This window comes from Miniopterus schreibersii (genome assembly GCF_964146895.1).
Source record: "Miniopterus schreibersii genome assembly, chromosome: 11".
Classification (NCBI taxonomy): Eukaryota; Metazoa; Chordata; class Mammalia; order Chiroptera; family Miniopteridae; genus Miniopterus; species Miniopterus schreibersii.
The window spans coordinates 25,291,488-25,313,665 of NC_138111.1; the positions used below are offsets into that span (position 1 = coordinate 25,291,488).

General features: G+C 47.0%; 1 protein-coding gene across 1 annotated transcript in view; it reads right to left on the minus strand.

The window, feature by feature from the left end:
- CCDC180 (coiled-coil domain containing 180) overlaps window positions 1-22,178 on the minus strand; it is a 46,050-nt gene that overhangs the window by 585 nt on the left and 23,287 nt on the right. Inside the window, exons 22-38 of the mRNA XM_081151507.1 lie at window positions 21,554-21,734; window positions 20,535-20,681; window positions 19,550-19,694; window positions 19,259-19,375; window positions 18,226-18,324; window positions 16,439-16,558; window positions 14,595-14,767; window positions 14,243-14,298; window positions 14,048-14,123; window positions 12,270-12,347; window positions 8,991-9,057; window positions 8,127-8,268; window positions 5,044-5,204; window positions 4,335-4,472; window positions 3,579-3,690; window positions 1,649-1,754; window positions 772-907 (exon numbers count right to left, since the gene is read on the minus strand). Of these exons, the coding sequence (XP_081007633.1) occupies window positions 772-907; window positions 1,649-1,754; window positions 3,579-3,690; window positions 4,335-4,472; window positions 5,044-5,204; window positions 8,127-8,268; window positions 8,991-9,057; window positions 12,270-12,347; window positions 14,048-14,123; window positions 14,243-14,298; window positions 14,595-14,767; window positions 16,439-16,558; window positions 18,226-18,324; window positions 19,259-19,375; window positions 19,550-19,694; window positions 20,535-20,681; window positions 21,554-21,734 (2,054 nt within the window). The remainder of the gene's footprint in view (window positions 1-771; window positions 908-1,648; window positions 1,755-3,578; window positions 3,691-4,334; window positions 4,473-5,043; window positions 5,205-8,126; window positions 8,269-8,990; window positions 9,058-12,269; window positions 12,348-14,047; window positions 14,124-14,242; window positions 14,299-14,594; window positions 14,768-16,438; window positions 16,559-18,225; window positions 18,325-19,258; window positions 19,376-19,549; window positions 19,695-20,534; window positions 20,682-21,553; window positions 21,735-22,178) is intronic.

Below are 22,178 nucleotides of genomic sequence, written 5' to 3' on the forward strand. Positions count from 1 at the left end.
AGCCACCCCCTCTGCCTGGGGTTTGTCACGATGGCTGGCTAAGGGTTGGCCCTGGCACTGTAGGCTTTCCCAATACCAGGGTCAGCATATCTCTGGGCAGGAAAAGGTTTCTCTCTGGGCACTGGGACCAAAGGTCCAGACATCTTCAGAGCTGAGAGGTCCCACAGGTGGCATCAGGGTGTAGCCTCTTCTTTGGGCAGGCCCGGGTATCTAACAGGCACTTGGGTTCTAACCCTACCTTTGCCACTCTGTAGTCGCATATGGGGGGGGCATGTTCTTTAAGCCTCAGTGTCCTCATCAGTAACATGGGGGCAATTCTACCTTCCCCATGGGGCTGTTACAAGGATTCAATGAGCTACCTCATGCTGAGAAAGAAACTGTCAGCCGTTTCACCCGCGGTTCCCAGGGCCTCCAAGCCTCTGGCTAACTCTGGCCCCTGGCTCTGATTCAACTGTCCCTCTGGAAAGCCTTCAGCCCTCAGTCTGGGTGGGGTGTGTTTTTACTGGGCTCCCACAGCAGTGGGGCTCATGCGATCAGACCCACACTGTCACTGGGACTGGACTGGACATGGCTAGCAGCTCACATCCTTGTTTGAGAACAGCAACTGTCTTGAGTGTTGACACTGTGCTCTGTGGCACCCTGACCTGTGTCATCTGCTCCATGGCCAAATGTCAGGGCACCTGTGATGGGAAGCTTTCTCCTCCAGCCAGTCAAACTGGGCTGCTGTGCATTCCCGTGGACACGCCTGTCCCAGCCCGTCTCCCCACTCACCAGGTAGACAGCATCTCGGGCTTCCACAGCTGCCAGGTGGCCCAGGGTTGTTTTCGTGGTGGTGATCGATGATGTTTTCCGGAGGAGAATCTTGTTTTGGATGGTGACTTCAGTGGGTTTGATTCCAGGCCACTTCCTACAAACAAACGTTCATGTAAAAGCCCCACAGGCTTGGCTTCAACATTCACTGTGCACCCACTAACCCTGGTGGGAAAGGTAGCATTTCTTTAAATGTCTTAATTAAAAGAAAAGCCCTTCTGAGCATTTAATGTTAAGCTTCTTCAAGTTATTTTTTGTATTTTCATACTGTTTAAATCCATGTGAATAAACAGTTTTGGGTTCTGTGTGGGGAAGGGGAATGTCACTGCTCCAGTTGCTTCCTATTTCAGAGCCTTAGTTTCCTCATCAGTCGGCCAGCCAGGTAGGTGGCAGTCGCAGTTCCTGGTCTATTTTTTTTCTGCTGTGCTGTAAAAGCCACTGCTAAGAACTTAGCTGGGCAAATCACTGCCTCACTTCTTCCAGAGTCACATTCTCGGGACACAGTAATAAGCACATTGATAGCTTTCATCACACATTCACAGTGCCGCCTGCAACCCAAGAATGTGCCTCACAGTGGGATAGGCCTCCTTTTCTTTGTGGACCCCTTTGTGGGTTCTAGCAGCCACTGAGTTCTCAGTATGTGCCATGGGCACTCCAATCTCATTTAACTTTCTCTTCATAATACCATGTAGGGTAGGCTGCTGTGCCCATTTCACAGATGAGGAAACTGAGGCATAGAACCATAATGCCTTTTCCAGGGTACCAGGTCTGTTATTTCACTGCACTGCCCCCAGCAAATATAGCCATTCATGGTATTTCTCCTGTTCTTGGCTCTTACCTGCTCCCCCTTTCAGTCAGGGGCTTCTCACTCTCTTCCTCCAGGGAGAGCCCGGCGAGTTTCCTCCGTATAAGGACTGATGTTTTCTGTTTGGGGGGCTCCATCTCTGGCAGGCAAGAGATAGGTTACTGACAGTGGCCTCGCCCACAGCCTGAGTTCAAGGGGCCCAGGCCCTGACCTTACATTTAGAGAAATGAAGGCTCACTCCCCTTCTCCCCATTTGGAGTCTCCTGTGGGAGGCAGAGCCCCTTTCCACTGAAAAGCTGAATGCACCAGATATGTAGGCTATATTCTTTATTTTTTTAAAAGACTTTTTAATGATTCTTAGAGAGAGAGGAAGGGAGAGGGAGAGAGAGAGAGAAACATCCATGTGAGAGCAAAACATGGATCAGCTGCCTCCTGCACCCCCCCCCCCCAGGGATCAAGCCCACAACCCAGACATGTTCCCTGACTGGGAACCAAACCAGCAACCTTTCGGTGCCCAGGAGGTTGCCCAACCAACTGAGCCACGCTGGCCAGGGCCGCAGGCTGTATTCTTAACTTTCTTTGTAATTCATATTGAATTTCTTATTTTATATAATAAATATTTATTGTCTTTGTAATAAAACTTTTAATAAAAGTAATACATTTTAATTACTTAGTAGGTTAGTGATAAATGGGTAAGATTTAAGGTATGATTTGGGTCTTTCTATAGTTATAAAAGTAATATGCACATTATAAAGACTTTAAACATCACCTAACCTGGAAAAAGAAAAGATTTTAGAAGTCTTTCGTAATCCCAGTCACCAGAGGGGATCATTGTCAACAGTCCGGCCTCTCAGGCTCTGTCTCTCATTCTCTCTGTCTCTCTCGCACGGATTCATTTACATATACGTATGTGTGTTTATATCATGTGTGTGCTTTTTTTTAATGGTATCATAGACAAGTACTGACTGCCAACTTATGTTTTCACATACATATAGACCGCTAAACCCACTTTAATATCTGAACAGTAGTCATTGTACATTTTGGCCATAATTTATCCAATCCCCTATACCTAGATATCAGTATTCTTTCCAATTCTTTGCAATATTAGTACTGTGATGAATATGCTTTGAAGCATATCCTTGAAAAACTGTGCAAGTGTTCCTGTTGGATAAACTCCTAGGATAAGGAAGTATGAGGTCAAAGGTGTGAGGTGTGCACATTAAGAATTGTGACAGGTACTGACAGAGGTTTCTCCACGAGAGTGGTATCGATGTTACACTTCTCCAGGGGTCTCTGCGGCATTAGGGCTTCCTCACATTCTCACCAGGGCTGGTTGCCACTAAACTTAAAAGCCTTGCAAGGCTGTTGGCCAAAACTGATATCTTCATTGTTCATATTTGCATTTTTCATCATCAGTAAAGTCAAGCATCTGTTACATTTACTGGCCACATGAATTACTTCACTTTTGAATTGTATGTGTTTGTCTTCTGTCTCTTTTTACAAATTTGACCTGGTAGAGTTCTTTGTACCACAGGAATATTAGGCCTTTCTCTGACCTTTAGGATATTAGGAATATTTTTCCAGTTTGTGGTTTGCCTTTCCTTCTTTTGAAATTTCCCCTTGTCTTTGTTTTGGCCACAGACAAGTGCCAGCCATTTTCTTTATGGTTCCTGGCTATCATCTCATACTTAGGAAAGTTGTCCCTACCCCAAGATTATGAAAATATTTACTAGTAGAGTTTCTTTTTTTTTTTTAACATGTAATCGCTGACCCATTTGGGATTTGCTATTTTAATTTTTAAAAAGGTACTTTTAATGAAAACAAATAAATGCTTCAGTTCCCTCTGTGGAGAATCTGTTTTTATTCTGGTGGAGTTGGAGAAAAGCAGAAATCACACAGGGCCCATCAGCCTACGCCTCACCAACCCCCTGGGGCCAGGATACAGGGTGGTGGTGCCACTTACTTGCAGCCTGGACATCATCAATGGTGACCACTTCGTCCAACTGCAGCAGGAACTTCTCGGTGAAGGTGGCCAAGCTGGCTATGAATAACCGGCCATGCCTCCTGGTGCATTCCTGGGGGAAACACAGGGGAGTCGGTGCTGGCGGTGGAGGACCTTGCCTCTGACAGCAGGCTGAGGGAGGATCTGGGGAGCCAGTGGGTAACAAAAGACCAAAGCCATGTGTCAGCTGTATTCAAGGTAACTGGCATTTGGTCCTCTGCCAGGACGCCTCTTCCAAGAGGTGACTTGGCTTGAAGATAGGAAATGATTTAGAAATGGCCAAGAGACAATTCACCAAAGAAGAAATAAAACTAGACATGGATCTTGAAAAAAAAGTTCTCATTAGTAATTTTGTAATTAATTAATTAATATAGAAATTTTAAAAATGCAAGTTAAATGCATAACCCATGGATACAGACAATAACATGGAGAAGGCCTGGTGGGGGGCGGATGCAGAGTGGAGGGGATCAATGGCCAGGGAAACAGGACATCTGTAATACTTTCAACAGTAAAGATTTTTAAAAAAAGGCAAGTTAAAACAGCCAATAATGACCATCTCCACCTATAAAACCTGCCTGCTTTCATCCCCCAGTTTGGCCAAGGTGCCAGCAAAAAGCTGCGCTGCTGGCACCTTGGGGCTGCAGACTGGGGTGATCTCTCTGGGGGGGGGGGTTGCAGCCCTCAGTCCTGGACTTGGGAACTGATGGCACCACTGACCTCCAGCTTCTCCTTGTTTGTCATAATCATGGAGTCCACTTCTTTCTGTCTTCTCTCTTCCAGTAGACATAGAGACTCCATTTCTTTTAGATATATAGGGTGTCCAAGACTTGGATGAAGGCTCTGGGCATTTTTATCCTTTAATTTAAAAAATCCAGAAATCAGCAGGAATTTCAACCACGCTGTGTTGAGGTCAGAACCAAAATGTCACTGGCCTATGTCCTCTGCCGATTATGGAAAATGGCCCGACTGATGTGTGTTTTGACCAGGGGGTGTGAAGGGCCATGGGTGGACAGAAAAGGCAAGATAGGGGCATGGCTGGAGCCGACCCTGAGGGTAGGGAGAGGGTAAGCTGAGCATCTATGCAGCACAATCAGGGCTTTGGTCTAATGAAATGAGAAGCAGCCACATCCCATGGCTGCAAGACCAGGTAGACAATCATTGTTGACCTCAATGACTATGGCCACATAGAACCCAGCTGACCCACCCATTAAATCCAACAAGGAGTTTATTGAATGCCTTCAATGAAGCAGCTATTGGCTCTGCTCTCATTTCTCCAATTCCTTGTGTCCCTCAGTCCCCATCCAACAATCCCAAGCCTAGCCCATCACCTTCCCTGGGACTCAGTTCTTCCTATGACCTACATTCATTTCTGAACTTCCAGGGCCCCTGGACCTGGAGAGGAAGGGCAAGTCCTGGGGGCCCTCACCTTCCTTTTCTCCATTTGCTTCTGATAATTCCAGAAGTGTTCCCGGGTCTCCTTGGTTGTGGTGCAAAATTTTTCCCAGCTGTGCTCCTTGAAATTTTCCATCATCAGCCAACACACCTGGGGCAGTAGCTCCTCAAATCTCCTCATCTGGGCTCGTAATTCTGTAGACATTGGGGGTGGGGGACCCAGGGAGAGGACAGAGCAGAGCCAAATTGCTGAGGTGATCTCTCCATCAAAGGCCCAAAGCAGTTTCCCAAAGAGAAAGACTTGGTCTTCAATGTGGTAACAGCTATTTCATCAAAAGGGGTCATGTGGCCAAAATAGTATAGAAAAAGCTAGTATAGTCTAGAAGTTCCAAGGACTTCTCTTCTATGCTCTACAGGACTTTTCGTATCCTTTAAAATACATTGTATCTTTAAGCATTGTCTCATCTATTATCTCTTCAAATATTGCCTTGACTCTAGCCTCCTTCTTCTCCCTTTGGGCCTTTGTATCTGCTCTTTCCTCCATATCTCTTCACCTTTCTTCCCAATTTTCATCTGTTTTTCTGTGTTGCATTTTGGGTATTTTCTTTGTATCTACCTTCCAGTTCATTGATTTTACCTTTGCCAGTGAATAATCTGGCTGTAAAGCCATTTATAATTTTTAAATTTCAAATGTTTCTCCAATATAGGAGTTCTATTTGGGTTTCTTTCATATCTACTTGGTCATTTTAATAATCCCTTGCTCCTTACTCATGTTTCCAATTTCCTCTTTTATTTAACTGTAATAAATACATTCTTTTATATTCTGTGTTTGATACGTTCGATATATAAAGTCCTACTGGCCTCCTCCTGCTGCCTACCTCATGCTTTCTTGTGTTTGTGTGTGCGCTTTGTTTGTTTATTTTTACTGTGAGCTCTTATGCTGGGCATTTTATTTTGGGAAGTCCTTGGAGGCCTGAATTGAAGGTATATTCTATTACAGAAGATCTGTAGTGTCTCTACTAAACAAGCATCTGGGCCCAACTAACTCAAGATCATTTTAAGCTAAAGTATGAGGGAGAGGTCTTTTGGATGCTCCACAGGAAGTTGAATTCAGGTTTATCTCAGCGTGACCTCAGGTTTAAAAACCATCTAAAGGCCACCTTCTGGGTATGGATTCTCACTGGAGTTTTTCTTCTCTTCCTTACCCAGCACCAAGATTTTTAGTAAGACAGTTTCCTTCTAGTTGTGGGAGTGAGAGGGGTGGTTTTGTCGCATTCACCTTACTCTGCAGGTAGAGTCCCAGTTTTATGTGGCTTGTGTCCTTGCAGACTTTCCACCTTAGGAGGTCTGGGCCTTTGTCTCCTGTTCCCAATGCCCTGAAGGCCTTGAAAACAGGCTTAAAATCACCTAGGAGTCAGCAAAGTCCTTAGGGCCACAGCCAAAACTGCTGCTCAATTTATTTCTCAGAGTTTCTATTTAATTTAATTTGGGGGCCTTGTGTGTTTGTTACTTTATAGTTAGCTTAATGCATTTAAAAGATTTCATCACAAACATATCTTTTACATGTTTTCACTGGGCTGGTTGATCAGATTACTGAACTCCCAAACTAAGAAATGGAAGCATCCATTTACTTGAACTGAGAATCTTCTAGATTGGCACATAATCGGCAGCATTTCTCAAATCCATTCGACCAGAGAACCTGGGAAAATACTGAGCCAGAAAATCGAGATGCTGCCTGTCATTTCTATTCCATTCATTGCACAACCACAGTAATGAGAGCTACGGCAGACTGTTTCCTCCGTACATGGTGGGTCTGTGAAAGGGGGTTAATCCTCAAAAAAGCCTTGCATAGTGGGTTTTGTCTTAATCTCCAGTTTACAGACAAGGAAACTGAGGCTCACAGAGGCAAGGTGACTTAGTCAAGGTCATACAGCTGGGAGACGGCAGTGCTGGGTTTTGCCCCCAGGTCTGACTACCCCCTAATCCTCTCCCTCTTCTGTCCATGCTGCCTTTCAACCAACACAGCAGGCCTATAATGGGCCCTCAGCTTCCCCGACTTACAAGAGAAACAATTAGGACTTACAACTGCATAAAACACATATGGCTGTGGATGAAGATGCAGAGGAACATGGAGAAATGGACAAAAGGAGGGCAATGGTCATATTTTCACAACCCCTTTATGTCATAATAATAAATGTGAATGGCAAGATGTATTCTACCTGCCTGTTTTCATGTCCCTGATCTCCAGGAGGCTATGTCTATATCAAGTCCATCATAGCCCAGCACAGGCCAGGCATACAGTAGGCATTGTGGAAAGATTCTTCAAATGATTAAACACAGAGTTACTATATGGCCCAGCAATTCCATTCCTAGTTATTTATACACCTCACAGAAATGAATACATATGTCCACACAAAAACATGTACACGGGTGTTCACAGAGGCATTATCACAACAGCCAAAAGGCAGAAACAATCAGGTGCCCATCAATGAATGAACAGATAAACAAAATGTGGTAGGTGCAGACAACGAAACATGATCCAGCCATTAAAAGGAATGAAGTGCGGATACACGTGACAACATGGATAAACCTTTAGAACATTATGCAAAATGAAAGGACCCAGTCGCAAAAGACCACATACTACATGATTCCATTTATATGCAAGTCTGAAATAGGAAACCCGATAGAGACAGAAAATAGATCAGTGGTTATCTAGGGCTGGGGAAGTGATGGAGGGACAGGGGGTTGCACAACTCTGTGAATACATTAAACCCATTGCATCATACACTTTAAGTGAGTACATTGTATGTATATAAATATCTCAGTAAAGCTGTCAAAACTATCTGTGCAATGAACAAAACATTTTTAGTTATACAAATCACCATATTTCTTAAGAAAAGGGGACATTTTTGGGGGTGGGGCATTATTATTTCCCCCAGTTAAATCTGATCAAGGTTTTTACCTAATTCTAAGATGTCTTTTCATGGAGAGGCTCCTCTGCCTCACCTTGTGACCTCCAGGTCAGGAGGGTGACATGCAGGCTGTAGGGCCCGGGTCTAGCTCAAACAGTGGCTTCGTGCCATACCAGGGTCCTGCCTGCCGGCTGCCCACACCCACCTATGAGGCAGGAGTTGTGGTATTCGTCTGTCTGGCTCTGGTACTCCAGAATCTTCTTGCCAATGTTCTCAGTGCACTGTTCCAAGGTATCGTACATGCAGTCAGGCCTGGTGACTAAGCGCTTCTCTTTGCGGTAAAACTCCTGCAAAACAAGGTTGACAGTGTGTGGGCAAGGACCCTCACCATGGGACTCTGGTCCATGCTCCTGGCATCCTCCCCCTGCTCTCAACACTGCCCAGCCTTCTCTCCCGCTGTCCCCTCTGCCAGCGACGCTCTTCCCCGCTTATCTGTCCTTTCCACCACTGCCAGTATCACAGAGCTACGCAAGGCACACGTGAGTGAGCGGCAAAATAGTACTTATCCTTCGAGACCCAAATGGAATCTCCTCTCAGTGACCAGGTTGAGAGCTTACTATAAAGTGCCAGGCTGGTTACTAGGCTGGGGGCCACCAATACGGATGATCCGAAGCCCCTGCTCAGTGGGAGGCTGGAACAAGGTACCGAGTGGCTCTTATTGGAGGACACCCGGGTGTCTGCTCACAACATCCCACCTGTCTCCCTGTGGTACCACCATGTCTGTCACTCTCTTGGTGGGGACTGGCTTCAGGGACAGAGATGGGCTTGTTCCTCTGGGCACACCCAGTACCTGACATACAATTAATGTCCAAGAAATGTTTGGTGTCTGGATAAATAGGTAAATGAATTATGGTTTAGCTGGGTAGCCATGGTCATGGGGACTGGAATCCCTTTTCTCAGTCCCACCCGCAAGGCCATTATCAGCAGGATGCAGGAGGCACAGGCGCTGGGCACATGTGGCAGTGGCTGGCAGAAAGGAAGGCAGAGGCCTGTGGGCTGCAGCTCTCACCTCCACCACGTTCATCAGATGCTCATTGTTCTCCCAGAGGAGGGTCAGGATGATCCCTTTAAAATCCCTGAAACACACATGGATAAGTGTCCCTGAGAGGCCTGGTCTAATCACACCAAATGATGTGGACAAAACCAAACAGACAGAACATTCCAAGGACTCAGCAGCCCACCCAGGATTGGAGTTGGGCAGTTCACGTGATGCAAAAGCATGCACCCACCTAATATTTCTCTTTGTCTAGTTTAATGCCTCTTGTGTGAGAGGCTGGGTTTGGCCCCTTCCAAGTGTCTCTATTCTCCTTTGGCCTTATCACTCCTTGTAATTACTCCTGCCCCAGGACCTTTGCATAGACTGATTTTTCTCCAGAGGACACTGCTGATTTCTCCTTGGTCACATTTGTTCCCGTTCTTCCTCAGATCCTGGCTTGGTGGCAATTCCTGACTGCCTCATTCCAGCGCTCCCAGAGTGGCCCTCAACCGTACAGCACTCCCCATAGAGGATCTGGGATTTATCTGTGTGACTAGCTGATTAACTTCCATCTCTCCCAGCAGGTGGAGGTTTCGGATTGTGTGTCTATTTTTCTTCACCATGGAACCCCAGCCCCAGTGCAGTGCCTGCACCTATCAGTGCCTCTGTATTGGTTGAAAGAAGAAATAATGATTTCTTATAAATATTAACCAATGAGCAGGACTTCCTGTAGGACTAAACATTTTCCTTCTGATACTTCTGGCCTTTAGGTGGCTGTGAGCATACTGAGGCTTCATTACACAATTTGCACAGATCCAGCGGGTACTCCTGTCCAGTTACATCAACCATCTCAATAGTAAGAGTGACACTTAATTTTTCACAATTTCTATAAAACGGCACAGTGATGGTCATAAACACACCATTGTTGGCCAACTTCTAAAATATATGTATATACATAGGTCACTTGATCTTTCATTTTAAAATTCCTTCATCATAATTAAAGTAAATTAAAATATACTGAAAAACAAGAAGAAAAAATGAATGCCAGCATGTTATTATATTTCCTTTTGCTGATTTTAAAAAAGGTTTGGAATTAGGTTCACGTGTATTTTATATTCTGCTCTTCTTCCCTTGGACAAAAAGAGGGACTGACAAGCACTCTCTCCTTGACCTAACTTTAGACAGGCTCGGCTCTTCTGAGCCCACTTTTCAACTAGGCCTTATCCTTGGGCATTGTTGATGGCCTGCTGGATGCTGTTTTAGCAAGAATCCTGCTAAGTCGGTTTAGAGACAACCCCCTGCCCTTGACAGCTGACCACTCTGGCCTGCCAGCAGCAAGAATCCTGTTAAGTAGGTTTAGCAAGAGTCCCGGTTCCTTTGAACTTTCCATCCACTGACACCCCTCGCTCCATGCATTGGCTATAAATCTCCACTGTCTTTGCTATATTCTGAGTCGAACCCCATCTCCCCCCCATTGTGACAGTCTTGACACCTAATGCATAGTCTGGAATAAAATCATCCTTACTGTTTTAACAAGTGTCAGAATAATTTTTTCTTTAACACCTCCCATCTGCAGTGCCTGGGAGGGACCATCTCCACCCTCCCTTAATAAACTGGGAACTTCCACTAAAATCTATTTATATGTTGGTTAATCTCAGGCAAAATATGGAATGAACCTGTTCCCCTTCCACTTCTTTGCATTCTAGTGAAAGTGTTTTCTCCATGTGTTTGTTCCCAATTTTATTTCCTCCTCTGGGCGTGGTCTCTTCAATTCTCCTCTTACCCTACTGAGTTCTCAAGGTTTCCTTAGTAATTTGCTGGAGGGAGGGAGGAGGGAACCAGTTTTTAAAGGTTTTTTTCTTTGCTATCCTTATTTACCATCATTATTTCTTGGCTGGTGGTTAGCTAACTTTTAATTGCATTTTAACCCACAGGAGTTTAAAACTTTATTTGCCAAAATTGTCCATCTTTTTCATTGTGATTTCATCTAGTGCTTCTCAGTGTGACAATCCTGTATTACTACCCGGAGGCCCGTGGGTGACACTTGAACTCTCTGGCTCCTCTGCAGAGCTCTAAGAGGAGGGTTCTCTTCTATCCACTGGGCTTGGGGAGAAGTCACTTAATAATCCCAATGTGGAGGTAAAACCATGATCAATCTGATTCTATTTTCTGAGCAATTAACCATTGTGTAATGCCAGGAAAGTCTCCCCTCTTTCAGAGATTTAATAAATTCTCAATTTTTTTTTCAGTTTAGCCTATGATTTTCTTTTAATCACTAAAGAGCTATGGTACCTCAATACTATGGATATCATACATACCATTCAGCCATACGAAAGAATAAACAATTCAAACATGCGACAACTTGGATGGATTTCCAGAGCATTATGTTGATTGCAAAAAGCCACTCTGAAAAGGTTATATACTGTATGACAACATTTATATGACATTCCCAAAGTGACAAAATTATAGGGATGAAAAAGAGATTAGTTGTTGCTCAGGGCTAGGGATGGAGATGTCTGGGGCTCGATGTGGCTATACGGAGTTGCAGGAGGGAGATCTTGGTGGTGATGGAGCAGTTCTGTTTTGGGTTTGTGGTGGTGGCTACATAAATCTACATATGGGATAAAATGACAGCTATATGAAACTGAGAGAGGGTCAAGATTTTAATGATGAGGAATGTCTGTGGGTGTGTGGGGTGAGGGAGTATCTAGCTGCTGATTTGGACGCAACTTCTGGGTCACTTAATATAAAAGCCACCCTCCTTTCCATGTTCACAAACCCAAGTGATGAGACCAGTGGGGCTCCACTGATGTGGAGGGGGCGCTGCGACGCTGGGGTCTCTGATTAAGGGGAAGGGGGCCCACTTGTAGACTCAATTTTCTGAAAATTTCAATTTCTCTGAGTGCTTTCAATTTTCTGAAGTTGAAATTTTGCTGGTTTCCTTGAAATGTAGCTATATTAAGTGGAACGTATTTTGTTTTAATCACTGAAATTAAAATAACAGAAAAGAGGAATGGGGGAGAGGGAAGCATTTAAAAATAAAACAAAACCCAAACTCAAAGGGTCACACTGCCCTGCTACCAACAAAATGCTTAGTTTGAAAAATGTGAAAATTTGGTGAAAATATCTCTCAATAAATTCAGGTAAAATGAGCTGAGACAAACTGACCTTGACCCCTACCTGCCCCTTCACCGACCCCTCCAGCTCTGCCCCCTAACTTCTTGTTTTCCCTTCAACTGAGTCAGCTTTAGCTGCCCCCAGATGGAGGTAACAGATTAAAATGGCGTTAAAGGAGAAGGCATTGTCACTTACTCGGCCTGAGGAGGTGGCCTGTCGCAGAGCACCTGGTACCTTCTGTCCATTCTGTTGGACTTGGAAACCCGTGTGACACTGTGGGGCAAAGGTAGGTCAGTGCTCTGGAGGCCAGGAACAGACACAGGCATATCTGAGTCTGTGGGAGCCGCACCTGAGTTGTTAGAGCCACTAGGCTTGCCTGTGGGCTACCTGATTCCCATGATTGGGGCTGAATCCTTCAAGATGCCTCCCTATTCCTCAACAATTCTGGAGACAACCTTACTGTGGGGATGAAGCCCTACCGCTAAAACCCACCCAAGGCTGCTGAGAAGAGGGGAGAGGGAGAGGTGCTCAGGCCTAGAAATTTGTATTCTTGCTACTCTGTGTGAGCCCCCAAAGAAAAATAGGTTGAGTCACATGTAGGGTTGCCAGGATTTCAAATAAAAATACAATAAGGCCAGTTAAACTTGAATTTCATATAAGCAACGAGTAATTTTTTAGTATAAGTATGTCTCATGCAATATTTGGGACATATTTACACTAAAAATATTATGTGTTGTTTATCTGAAATTCAAATTTAACTGGGCATCCTGAATTTTAATCTGGCAGCCCTAGCAACATGGATTTCACTTTGTAGCCACTGAGAGTTTGAATGTACAAATGGACAATGTCTAGAGCACATATAAATACTGTAGTCTGACCCACCACCTGTAGCAACCTGCCCGAGAAACCAACTCCTCATTACAGTAAACAACTTGAGAAGTCAGCCTGTTGTGAGTCAGACTTGCAGGAAGCCAGTGACTATCCCAGTGACAATTCAGAAAACTAAATAATAATGTCGGTAAAAATCGACCCCCAAATGACCAGGAATTGATTAATAAATGACAGCTTCCCAAAATTTTTTCCTGGATTCCAACTTAGAACCAACCAGAGAAAACCAAATATGCTCCCCTAACCAATCACATAGGATGCCCCCTGCTGGCCTGCCTCCTGCTTCCTGTGCCACAATCAGGTGCGCCCAAGGCCCTCCCTCTTCTCCACTATAAAGTTTTCCACTCCTCTGTCTGCCCTTGAGTCTCTGCTAAAATGCAAGTGATGTGGCTGACTCCGTTGCTGTAGCAAGCTCTGAGTAAATAGCCTTTGCTTTTCTCATTTGGTTGGTCTTTGTTTATTTCCTCACTGCAAATGGCCTGAGTGTTTAAAAAGACCTTCTGGAGGTATGCTAAGCAGTAGTTTCCTCACTGCCACTTCCTCAAAACCAGGAATTAAACCACATCAATGAGGGCTCACAGAAGACCAAGAAAGTTCATGGCCTCTGTTATCCACCTTCTGTAAAATCCACGTTGGGTGTTAGCCAGAGTTCATGCTCACTGAGCCATGAGTCTAATCACCCCAATGGGGCATAGCAGGCAAAGCGCACGCTGGAATGCAGAGCCCTGGACTTCTCCTAAGGTTCTGTGATGTCACCCAAGGAAAGCTATCTCCAGGGTCCCTCTTTCCCATTAGGATGATGCTCGTGGCAGGGCTTGGATCCACCAGCCATCACTGCGGGAACTCTCAGACAGGTTCTCTAAGTGGGAGGCCTGTGTGAGCCGAGTCACTCTATAGGAATGAATGAAGATATAACCAAAGCCAGCATCAGAGCTGAACCTTCACTGGGTCCCTTGGAGCCTCGGAGCTGTGAGCACAGGCGGCACATAAGAGGACAGAAGTAACAGGGTAGCCTCTGGCCTCTGTTTCGGGAGACAGGGTAGGGGTCTGGGAAGGGGAGATCCTGGGCAGCTCAGCATCCCTACCTCCCTGTTGAGGTGGCATTGACATTGGACAAAGTCTTCACAGAGTGTTCTCCCTGGTTCCGGTGTCGCTTCAAGCCTATGGATGATGATTCCCCAGAACAAGAGCAGAGGACCCGAGGTGAAGATGGGCCAGGTAGCACCATTGGCTTTCCCCACCATCAGTGCCCTGAGACCCACAGGCCTGTTTGGCTCTACCTGTCTGCGATCGAGTTTTGTCACATGGGGAAACTGAGCATTTTGATTCCTGAGACCTGAAACCAAAGAAAAGGATGTGAAGTCTTCCCAGTGACCATGAGGACAGCTCAGACCAGGCACTGGGCACCAACCCAGTTAGCACACAACACCATGTGACTCCATCCTATCATGAGACCCATTTTAGAGGAGGAAACTGAGGCTCTGAGAGGAGAGGTCCCTTGCTCAAGATCACAGGCTCTCAGGGGTGGGTTCACATGGGAAGGCAGTGAGTAAGACCCCAAAGCCAGTTCCTGAAGGCTCAGGGCATGGGTCTTGGTGGCAGGACCCCATAGTACACCCCAAGGCCACTCACTGCAAGATCTTCTTGACCACCCCTATAGCTGGGTCTTCAATCATGGGCTTCCCCATGCGGCTCGGCTGGGCAAAGGACTCGTGGTTGACCGCATCGACCTTGGCCTCCTCTTCAAGGGCTTCTGGAGACACCAGGATGTCACTCTCCACATCCAGGTCAACCAAGACGCTGTCCTGCAGGCCAGAGGGAAGGGCCCAAGTGTGTGGGCCCAGCCCAAGTGTCAGGGAGGCAGACAGGCTGGGTTCATATTCCAGCACCACTTTGCTGAGGTGCTACAGCTGGAGGCCAGCTGCCTGACCACTGTGAGCCTCTATTTTCCCTTCTATAAAATGGTAATGGTCATATCTCTCTTAGAGGGCATTCATTCATGCATGCATGCGAACCATCAAAAATATTTCCTGAGTGCTTGCTCTCTGCAATGCTTTGCCTGGGTGACCAGGACATGGGGTAAAGAGGCCATATGGGACCCTTGTCCTCATAGACCTTAAAGTCTAGTCAGAGAGACAGACATTTAATATGTACATCAAGTAAATGTTTGGTCACAATGGGGGCCAGTACTATAAAGGAAAAGTTCCAGTATCTTCTATGAGACTGAGCATCATGAACCTGTGTGCCCAGGCAATGTTTTTGACCAATGGACAAGTGAATGAATGAATGCGTGGATGAGTGAGTGGCCAACTCCCCCTTGAGTTGGACCTTAGAGAGAGGGCCAGAGTGGTAACCCACAATAAGCGCTAAGTTAGGCTGTTCCCTACTTTATTCTGAGTCATGACTCTACAGTGGACTGTCAGAAGGACGGACCCTGGCTGGACTCCTGAGACCCATCTTGTCATGCACAGTAGTGGTGGTGCAATGGAAGCTTAGTGTTGGTGGCATGGTGGGAAGAACCTCCCCATAAAAGGAAGGGCTGGTTCAAAATATGGCAGTGAGAGGCAGGGCCTGAGGGTGAGCAGAGCAGAACTTGAGGGGTGCCCATTTATGCTGCCATTGGTTCTATGACCACCCTCTCCACCACCTGAAGTTGGTTGAGAGCCTCTGGTATTCAAATTCTGGTATGAGGGGCTGCGTGTGGGGTGAGGGAGATACAGGCTCTTTTGCCCTCTTGGGGCACATAGTCAAGGGGAGATGGCCCCTAACACGGAAACCTCATTGCATGGTCTGTGGGCTCATGGGGAAAGCTGAGGTGCCACTGAGGCCAGGATAGCCCAACCAGTCCAGGGATAAGAGAAGGCCTAGGGCAAAGTGACAGCTTGGGGTTGGGACCAGAGAAATGAAGAGGCCACGGAGGGTGGACTGCAGAGGCTGCTGCATAGATCTGACGAGAGGGTCTGGATTTTACCCAGAGGCAGGAGAGTGACACAGTCAGAATGGCCTTTTGTGGTGTCTGGTCTGGCTGCAGCTCAAGGAGTGAATCATGGAAGGAAGTGAGAAGATAAGGACAGCCAGGTGGGCAAGAGACCAGGGGGTTTGGATGAGGGGTTAGGGGCGGGTGGGGAGAAGCTGGTAGCTGCTCATAGGTGTGGGTGGGAAGGAAGAGGCTGAGGAGTGAGGTTTCCTGAGAGCTGGTGGGTGGAGTGAGCTGAGGGCACTGATGGGGAGAAGGTGGTGCCATGAGGTGAGGGGTCCCCTAAGAGATCAATGCAGGGAAGTAGCCCATCTTGGATTTGAACCCAGATCTGAATCCACAGCCTGTGGTCTTTCCAAGGCACCCCAGTAGGCTTGGTATCCAGCAGGGGCCTGGGAGCTCCCTCTTCCCTTGGGCTCTGGGGAGCCTTGCAGGTCTCCTAGGAGAGCAGGCCCAATAGTTCACCCATCCTTCCCCGCCACCCTATTCCGTTTCTTACAGCAAAAACCACTTGAGTCACGGACACTTTCTCCTGCCTGCATTTGAGGTACTCAATCCTCTGGTTCAATTTTTCTTTCCAAGTTCGGATGAAGCCCTGGAGGTCTTCTGTGGCCACCACCTAGTGAGAACACGGAAGAAGAAAGCCACAGGAAGCAGGGTGCAGGAGGGTGGGCTGATTCCGTCTGAATCTCAGGAATGGGAGCTGGCCGATGAGGGTGTCTCTTGGTTGGATGGAGGCCCCTCACTTGCAGGGAGGACCCTGGGGGATGGGGAATGCTTGGCTGACTGTCTTAGGCTGCTGCACGGGGACAGCAGATCTTTCAGTTGATAAGGCATCGGGAGTTCTATTCCTGGTTCTACAGGTTTGTTCTACGCAAATGATTTAAATATACTTGACTCAGTCTCCTCGCCTGTGTGATGGGGACAAAGTGCTTCCCTAGGATTTCTTCTAGCTCTATGTTCACAAGGAAATGTTTGGCCCAAGATGGCAAGGGTGTGCAGGAGTGAGACGACCACAGCTTTCTGGAAGGGGATCTCCATGACAATGTCAAATACACACACCCCTAGAGCAGCAATCCCGCTGACCATGCCCCACAGGCGTGCAGGAAAGCCCCGTGAGGATCTGGGTCGCCTTCACCACACATCCCACACATCGCTCAGGAGTCCTCACATGTCATTCCCTGAATGGTTCACTCATCTATCAGATGGCCCAGGCCAGGAGGTGCCTTGGCCTCTTCCACTTCCTTCATTTCCAATGCACTCTGTGTCCTGCCCATTGTCCCCTCCACTCAGCTCTGGAATTGGAACATGTCCCAGCTGGCACCTTGTCCAGGCAACTACTCTCTTTGCCTCAGTCCTGGCACCCCAGTTCTCTCCAACCTATCTCCCTGCCTTTCTGCACCCAGCAGCCAGAAGGGCCCCCTCAAAGTGGCACTGAGCACATGGCCAGGCCACACTACCCCTGATCCCCACAACCTTCACCATGCATTCGATGCATCTCTCCTGTCTCCTGATTAGTGCTCCACGTAAGTGTCCAACCGGTGTCTTCCATCAATACAAGATTGTCTGCCCACCCAAGCTCATGCTCCCCGCCCCTCCACCTGCTTAGGAGACTGTGCAAGCCCCTGGCACCCTACGCAACACCCTGACACCACCAGGAGAAGACAGGAAAGAGGGAGGTTGGGAGGTGAGGAAATGTGGGAGAGCAAAGGTTTCTGCCTTGGAGAGGCAGAGCTGTCCCTAAACGGCCTGTTGAAGGGGCCACAGCAGATTAATCAGTTTTCCCTGCTCTGTAGGGGATGCCTAGAAACATCTGCACAAAAATACAGAGGTCATGAGGGGCTCTGCAGGAAATGAGGATAACATGAGTGGTGTGTGTTCTCATGTCATTCTCATTTCCTGCAGAGCCCCTCATGTTTGTGGTTGTTGGAACTTTTTCTAAGAAGTGTGTGTTACTATGCAAGAAAAAGCAATAAAAAGAGAAAAATAAATGTCCTCTATTGCTAATAACAATGAAACCTTAACTCAGCCACTGAAATGGAAGAGAAAAGACTCTCCTGGACTCTACCTGCCTGCCTGGGAGGTCCTGGGGGATGGGGCAGTGGCTGGTTTCTCTTCTCTTCTCTTCCTTAATTCCATTGAATAAAACAGGGGTTAAGTAGGAAGGCTCAGGGGCCCCTTTGGTGCTGGAGAAATCTTGACCACAGATGTAAGTTTATTTCCAGCTTATGATTCTAGCATGATGCATCTTTACTATTCATAGCTTAGCGTCTACTGAGCACTTACTGTTTTGTCTCCCTTTGAGTTTCGATACATTTCTACTTTGCTTTGAAGTTGTTCCAGAAAAGAATTTAATCCATTTGCTTGTGAATTGGATTTTGCCACCTAGAAAAACCAGAGGTTCCAAGATTTGTTTCTAGAAGACTTAGTTTGATCAGGAAAATGTTCAGCAAAACATATTATCTGAGAAATGAATTAAGTACCGGAAAAATAAAATCAGGAGTCAAAAATGCACAATCTTATCAGAAATTTCATCAATGTAAATTTTAAAGATTTTTTTAAACTGTCAAATAAGGTTTAAAAATAAAATTGTTAACTCACAGAACTGGTTGATGGTGTAGTTATGTTTCCAGGAATTTATCCATTTCTTATAGGTTATTCAATTTGTTGGCACATAGTTGGTCATAGTAGTCTCTTATGATCCTTTGTATTTTTGTGGTATCAATTGCAATGTCTTCTCTTTTATTTCTGATTTTGAGTCTTGTCTCTTTTTTCTTAGTCTAGCTAAAGGTTTGTCAATGTTGTTTATCTTCAAAATATCAGCTCTTAGCTTCATGGATCTTTTCCATTGTTTTTCTAGTCTCTGTTTCATTTATTTCTTATCTGACCTTCATTTCCTTCATTCTGCTAACTTTGGGTTTAGTTTGTTCTTGTTCTAGTTCCTTGAGGTATACAGCTAGTGTTTATTTGAGATCTTTGACCTGGATTCATGTTTTGGCTACACCATTTAAGAGTTCTGTGTTCTTGACTAAGTCACTTACTTACTCTCTGCACTTTTCTTTATCTCTAAAATGGGGATTAAAAGCAGTACTTGCTTCATACAGTTCTTGAGAGGACTGACACGGCTAATTAAAACAAGTCGGTTAATGTTCAAAGAACTCAATGAATGTTAGACGCTATGACACTTTAATCTGTCTTCCTGGCTTGCGTGCCAATCCCACTGTCCAGAGACCACACCGGTATCCCAGCTTCTAGGAAGGTGCTGGCATGCAGGTGTGTGTGATAAACACCCACCAAATGAAGAATTAATCTGTCCTACCTCACACTTGATGTTCACTTGCAGATTTGTCAGCAATCGCTGGATTTTCTCTATGAAAATAAGGTCCACAGACAGGTTATGGAATTTACTTTCAAACTTGTTGATGAAATCATTGGCCTGTAAAGAAATATAAAAAGTAAAGGAGGGGGGCTTAATTGGGAACTTCTGGGCTTCAGAAGCAGCGAGGGACAGGCTCAATTAATGGTTGGAAATGGGGCTTGACTGGCCCTGTTGACCTTGTAACCAGTATCCTGGGAGCCTGGCTGAAGGTCAAGGGTGGGGCTAACCCACCTGGTCCAGGTAGTCACTCTCCATCTTTTCCATGTTGATCATGATTGAGTTTTCAACAAACTCTATCCGGGAAGCTTCCTTCTCCAGTCGATTACATAGTGACTCAATTTCTTCAGGAGAAAAGTTGCCTCCCTCTGAAAATAATCTGAAAATAATTTGGGAGAAACAGAAGCCACTGATCAGACCTGAAACTTTCTATTCATCCCAAATATTGTGGTTGATAAGGGTTTAGATTAAAAGTACAGGATCAAGGTAAAATAAACGCAGGAAGGTCAAGGACAGAAGCAGGAACAACCCAAATGTCCATGGAGGGATGAATGGGTAAACCAAATGCGCCATATACACTGAGTGGAGCCGTGCTCAGCCTTAAGAAGGGATGAAACTCGGACACAGGCTACCACATGAATGAATGTGAAGACATTATGCTAAGTGAAACAAACCAGACACAGGAAAGAACAAATGTTGTGTGATTCCACTTGTAATGAGGCAACTAGGCTAGTCAAGTTCACAGAGGCAGAAAACAGAATGGTGGCTGCCGGGAGCTGGGGGAGAGGAGAATGGGAGTTAGTGTTTAATGCTCTTCGTTTCAGTTTGGGAAGGTGAAAAAAGTTCTGGAGCTGCCCGGCCGGGCGTGGCGCAGCGGTTGAGCGTCGACCTGGGATCCAGACGATCCGGGTTTGATTCCCGGTCAGGGCACATGCCCGGGTTGCGGGCTCGATCAATGACTCTCTCATCATTGATGTTTCTATCTGTCTCCCTCTCCTTTCCTCTCTCTGAAATCAATAAAGATATATTAAAAAAAAAAAAAAAGTTCTGGAGCTGGACGTGGTGATGGCAGCACAGCACTGCCAATGTGCTTGGTACCACTGAACTATACATCTGAAAATGGTTTAAATGGACGATTTTATGTTGTGTATATTTTGTCACAATGAAAAATTAAGGGGGTCGTAACCACTCTCGGTAGAGAAAGCCTGGTGGCGCCCACCTGCTGTGCTTGATGAACTCAATGTTGGTATAGCAAAGCTTGCCCAGGCTCTCCTCCAAGTACTGGCGGAAGCTGCGCAGGGACACCTGGATGACATCCACGTAGCTAAGCAGCTCCCGGTGCAGGGTGCTGCTGAGACTGACCAGCCTAGGGGACACGGGAGGGGCAGGGTGGTGACCTGTGCCCAACTGTGGGGCCGCCAGAACCACTGCCCATATTCTCTGGATAGAAGAAGAGGCATTAGAAGGAAGTTCAAAATGCCAGCGTGTGCAGGACACCATGTGGAACTCTAGTGTGCTGGGTCAGAGGGCACCTCTCTCCTCACTCTGGTCCCTGCCGCCAAATTGGTAAAAGATTCCCCAGGTCCTACTGGATCTCCTCCTCCCTCTAGCACACTCCCTCTAACTCCCAGCAACGTGGCTACTGCTCCCTGGTGCTCCCCTGAAAGGGCGCCCTGCGGGTCTCCTCCTCACACCCTAGTCCACCCTAACCCACGCCTCTTGGGTGCCCGACCGCTGTACACACAGCTGTGTGCTCTCCTCACCTGTCATCCGACTGAGGGCTCCCTGAGCACTCAAGAGCCCCATAGCAAATCCCTGAATGGCCTTCTGGGAACCCCTTGCTCTGCCCTGAGCACATCCCTATCTGGAACTGGGCCAGTGCTCCTTCCTGATGGGATAATTCTGCCCCCTCCCCACCTTCCTCCATCCCAGGCCCAGGCCTCCTGCAGGGAAACTTCCTGACTGCCCTGGACAGAAGTGATCTTTCCTACCATGGACATTTTGGGGCACATGGTCTGTGTCCTCACACTCTGACCACGAGTACCCTTTGTTCTCTCTGGCTGCTCAGCTGCCCCCACCCCCAGGTCCCAGAAAGATGTTTCACACAGTTGGGCTCTGACTCTCATGAAGGGGTGAACTGAAAAGAGAAGGTAGCTCCAGGGCCTGGAAAACCCAACTCTTTTACCCACCAGGGAAGGACCACTGCTTTGAGAGCAGCCACGAGGCAGGGTGGCTTACTTCTGGCTCCTGGTGGCGTTCAGGAAGATGTGTTCCATGTCACAAATCTTGCTATGGAAGTTTTTAGTCTTCACATTTTGCTCCTCTTGGAACTGGGAGAACATCAGGTTCTCCTTCCTCAGCGCCTCCATCACCCCAGCACAGTGGCTGTCCAAACGCTCTTGATGAAGCAAGAGCTCAGCTGCAAAGGATGAGGGGAGCTGAGGGCCTCTGGATCCCAAGTCACCTTGGGGCATTCCTTTCCTGGGCAGTGACAGCTGCCTTTCCCAGGCTGCTGCAGAGCAGGTCTCTTATTCTGCCCCGCTGCCCTCACCAGGGCTTGGCCTGGGAATGGGCGCAGATCTCAGGGAGGCCCATCTGAGACTGCCCCAGGGTCTCCTACAGGAGAGGAGGCTCTGCCCAGCATGGGCAGTGAGGTCCCTGCTGGTGGAGACACCCTGCCTGCAGCTGAAAGGAACAAGGCCTGGGAGATGGGGAGTCGCAGGGGAGCAACCTGGGAGCAGGTGGGATGGGGGCAAGGTGTTGGGGAGGGCAGGGATCTCCGTGAGGGCCTGGGAGAAAACACCCAGCCCACAGCTGGGCAGTTAGGGGCTGTTCCTTTAGATCAGTGGCTAGTTGTTTCCAA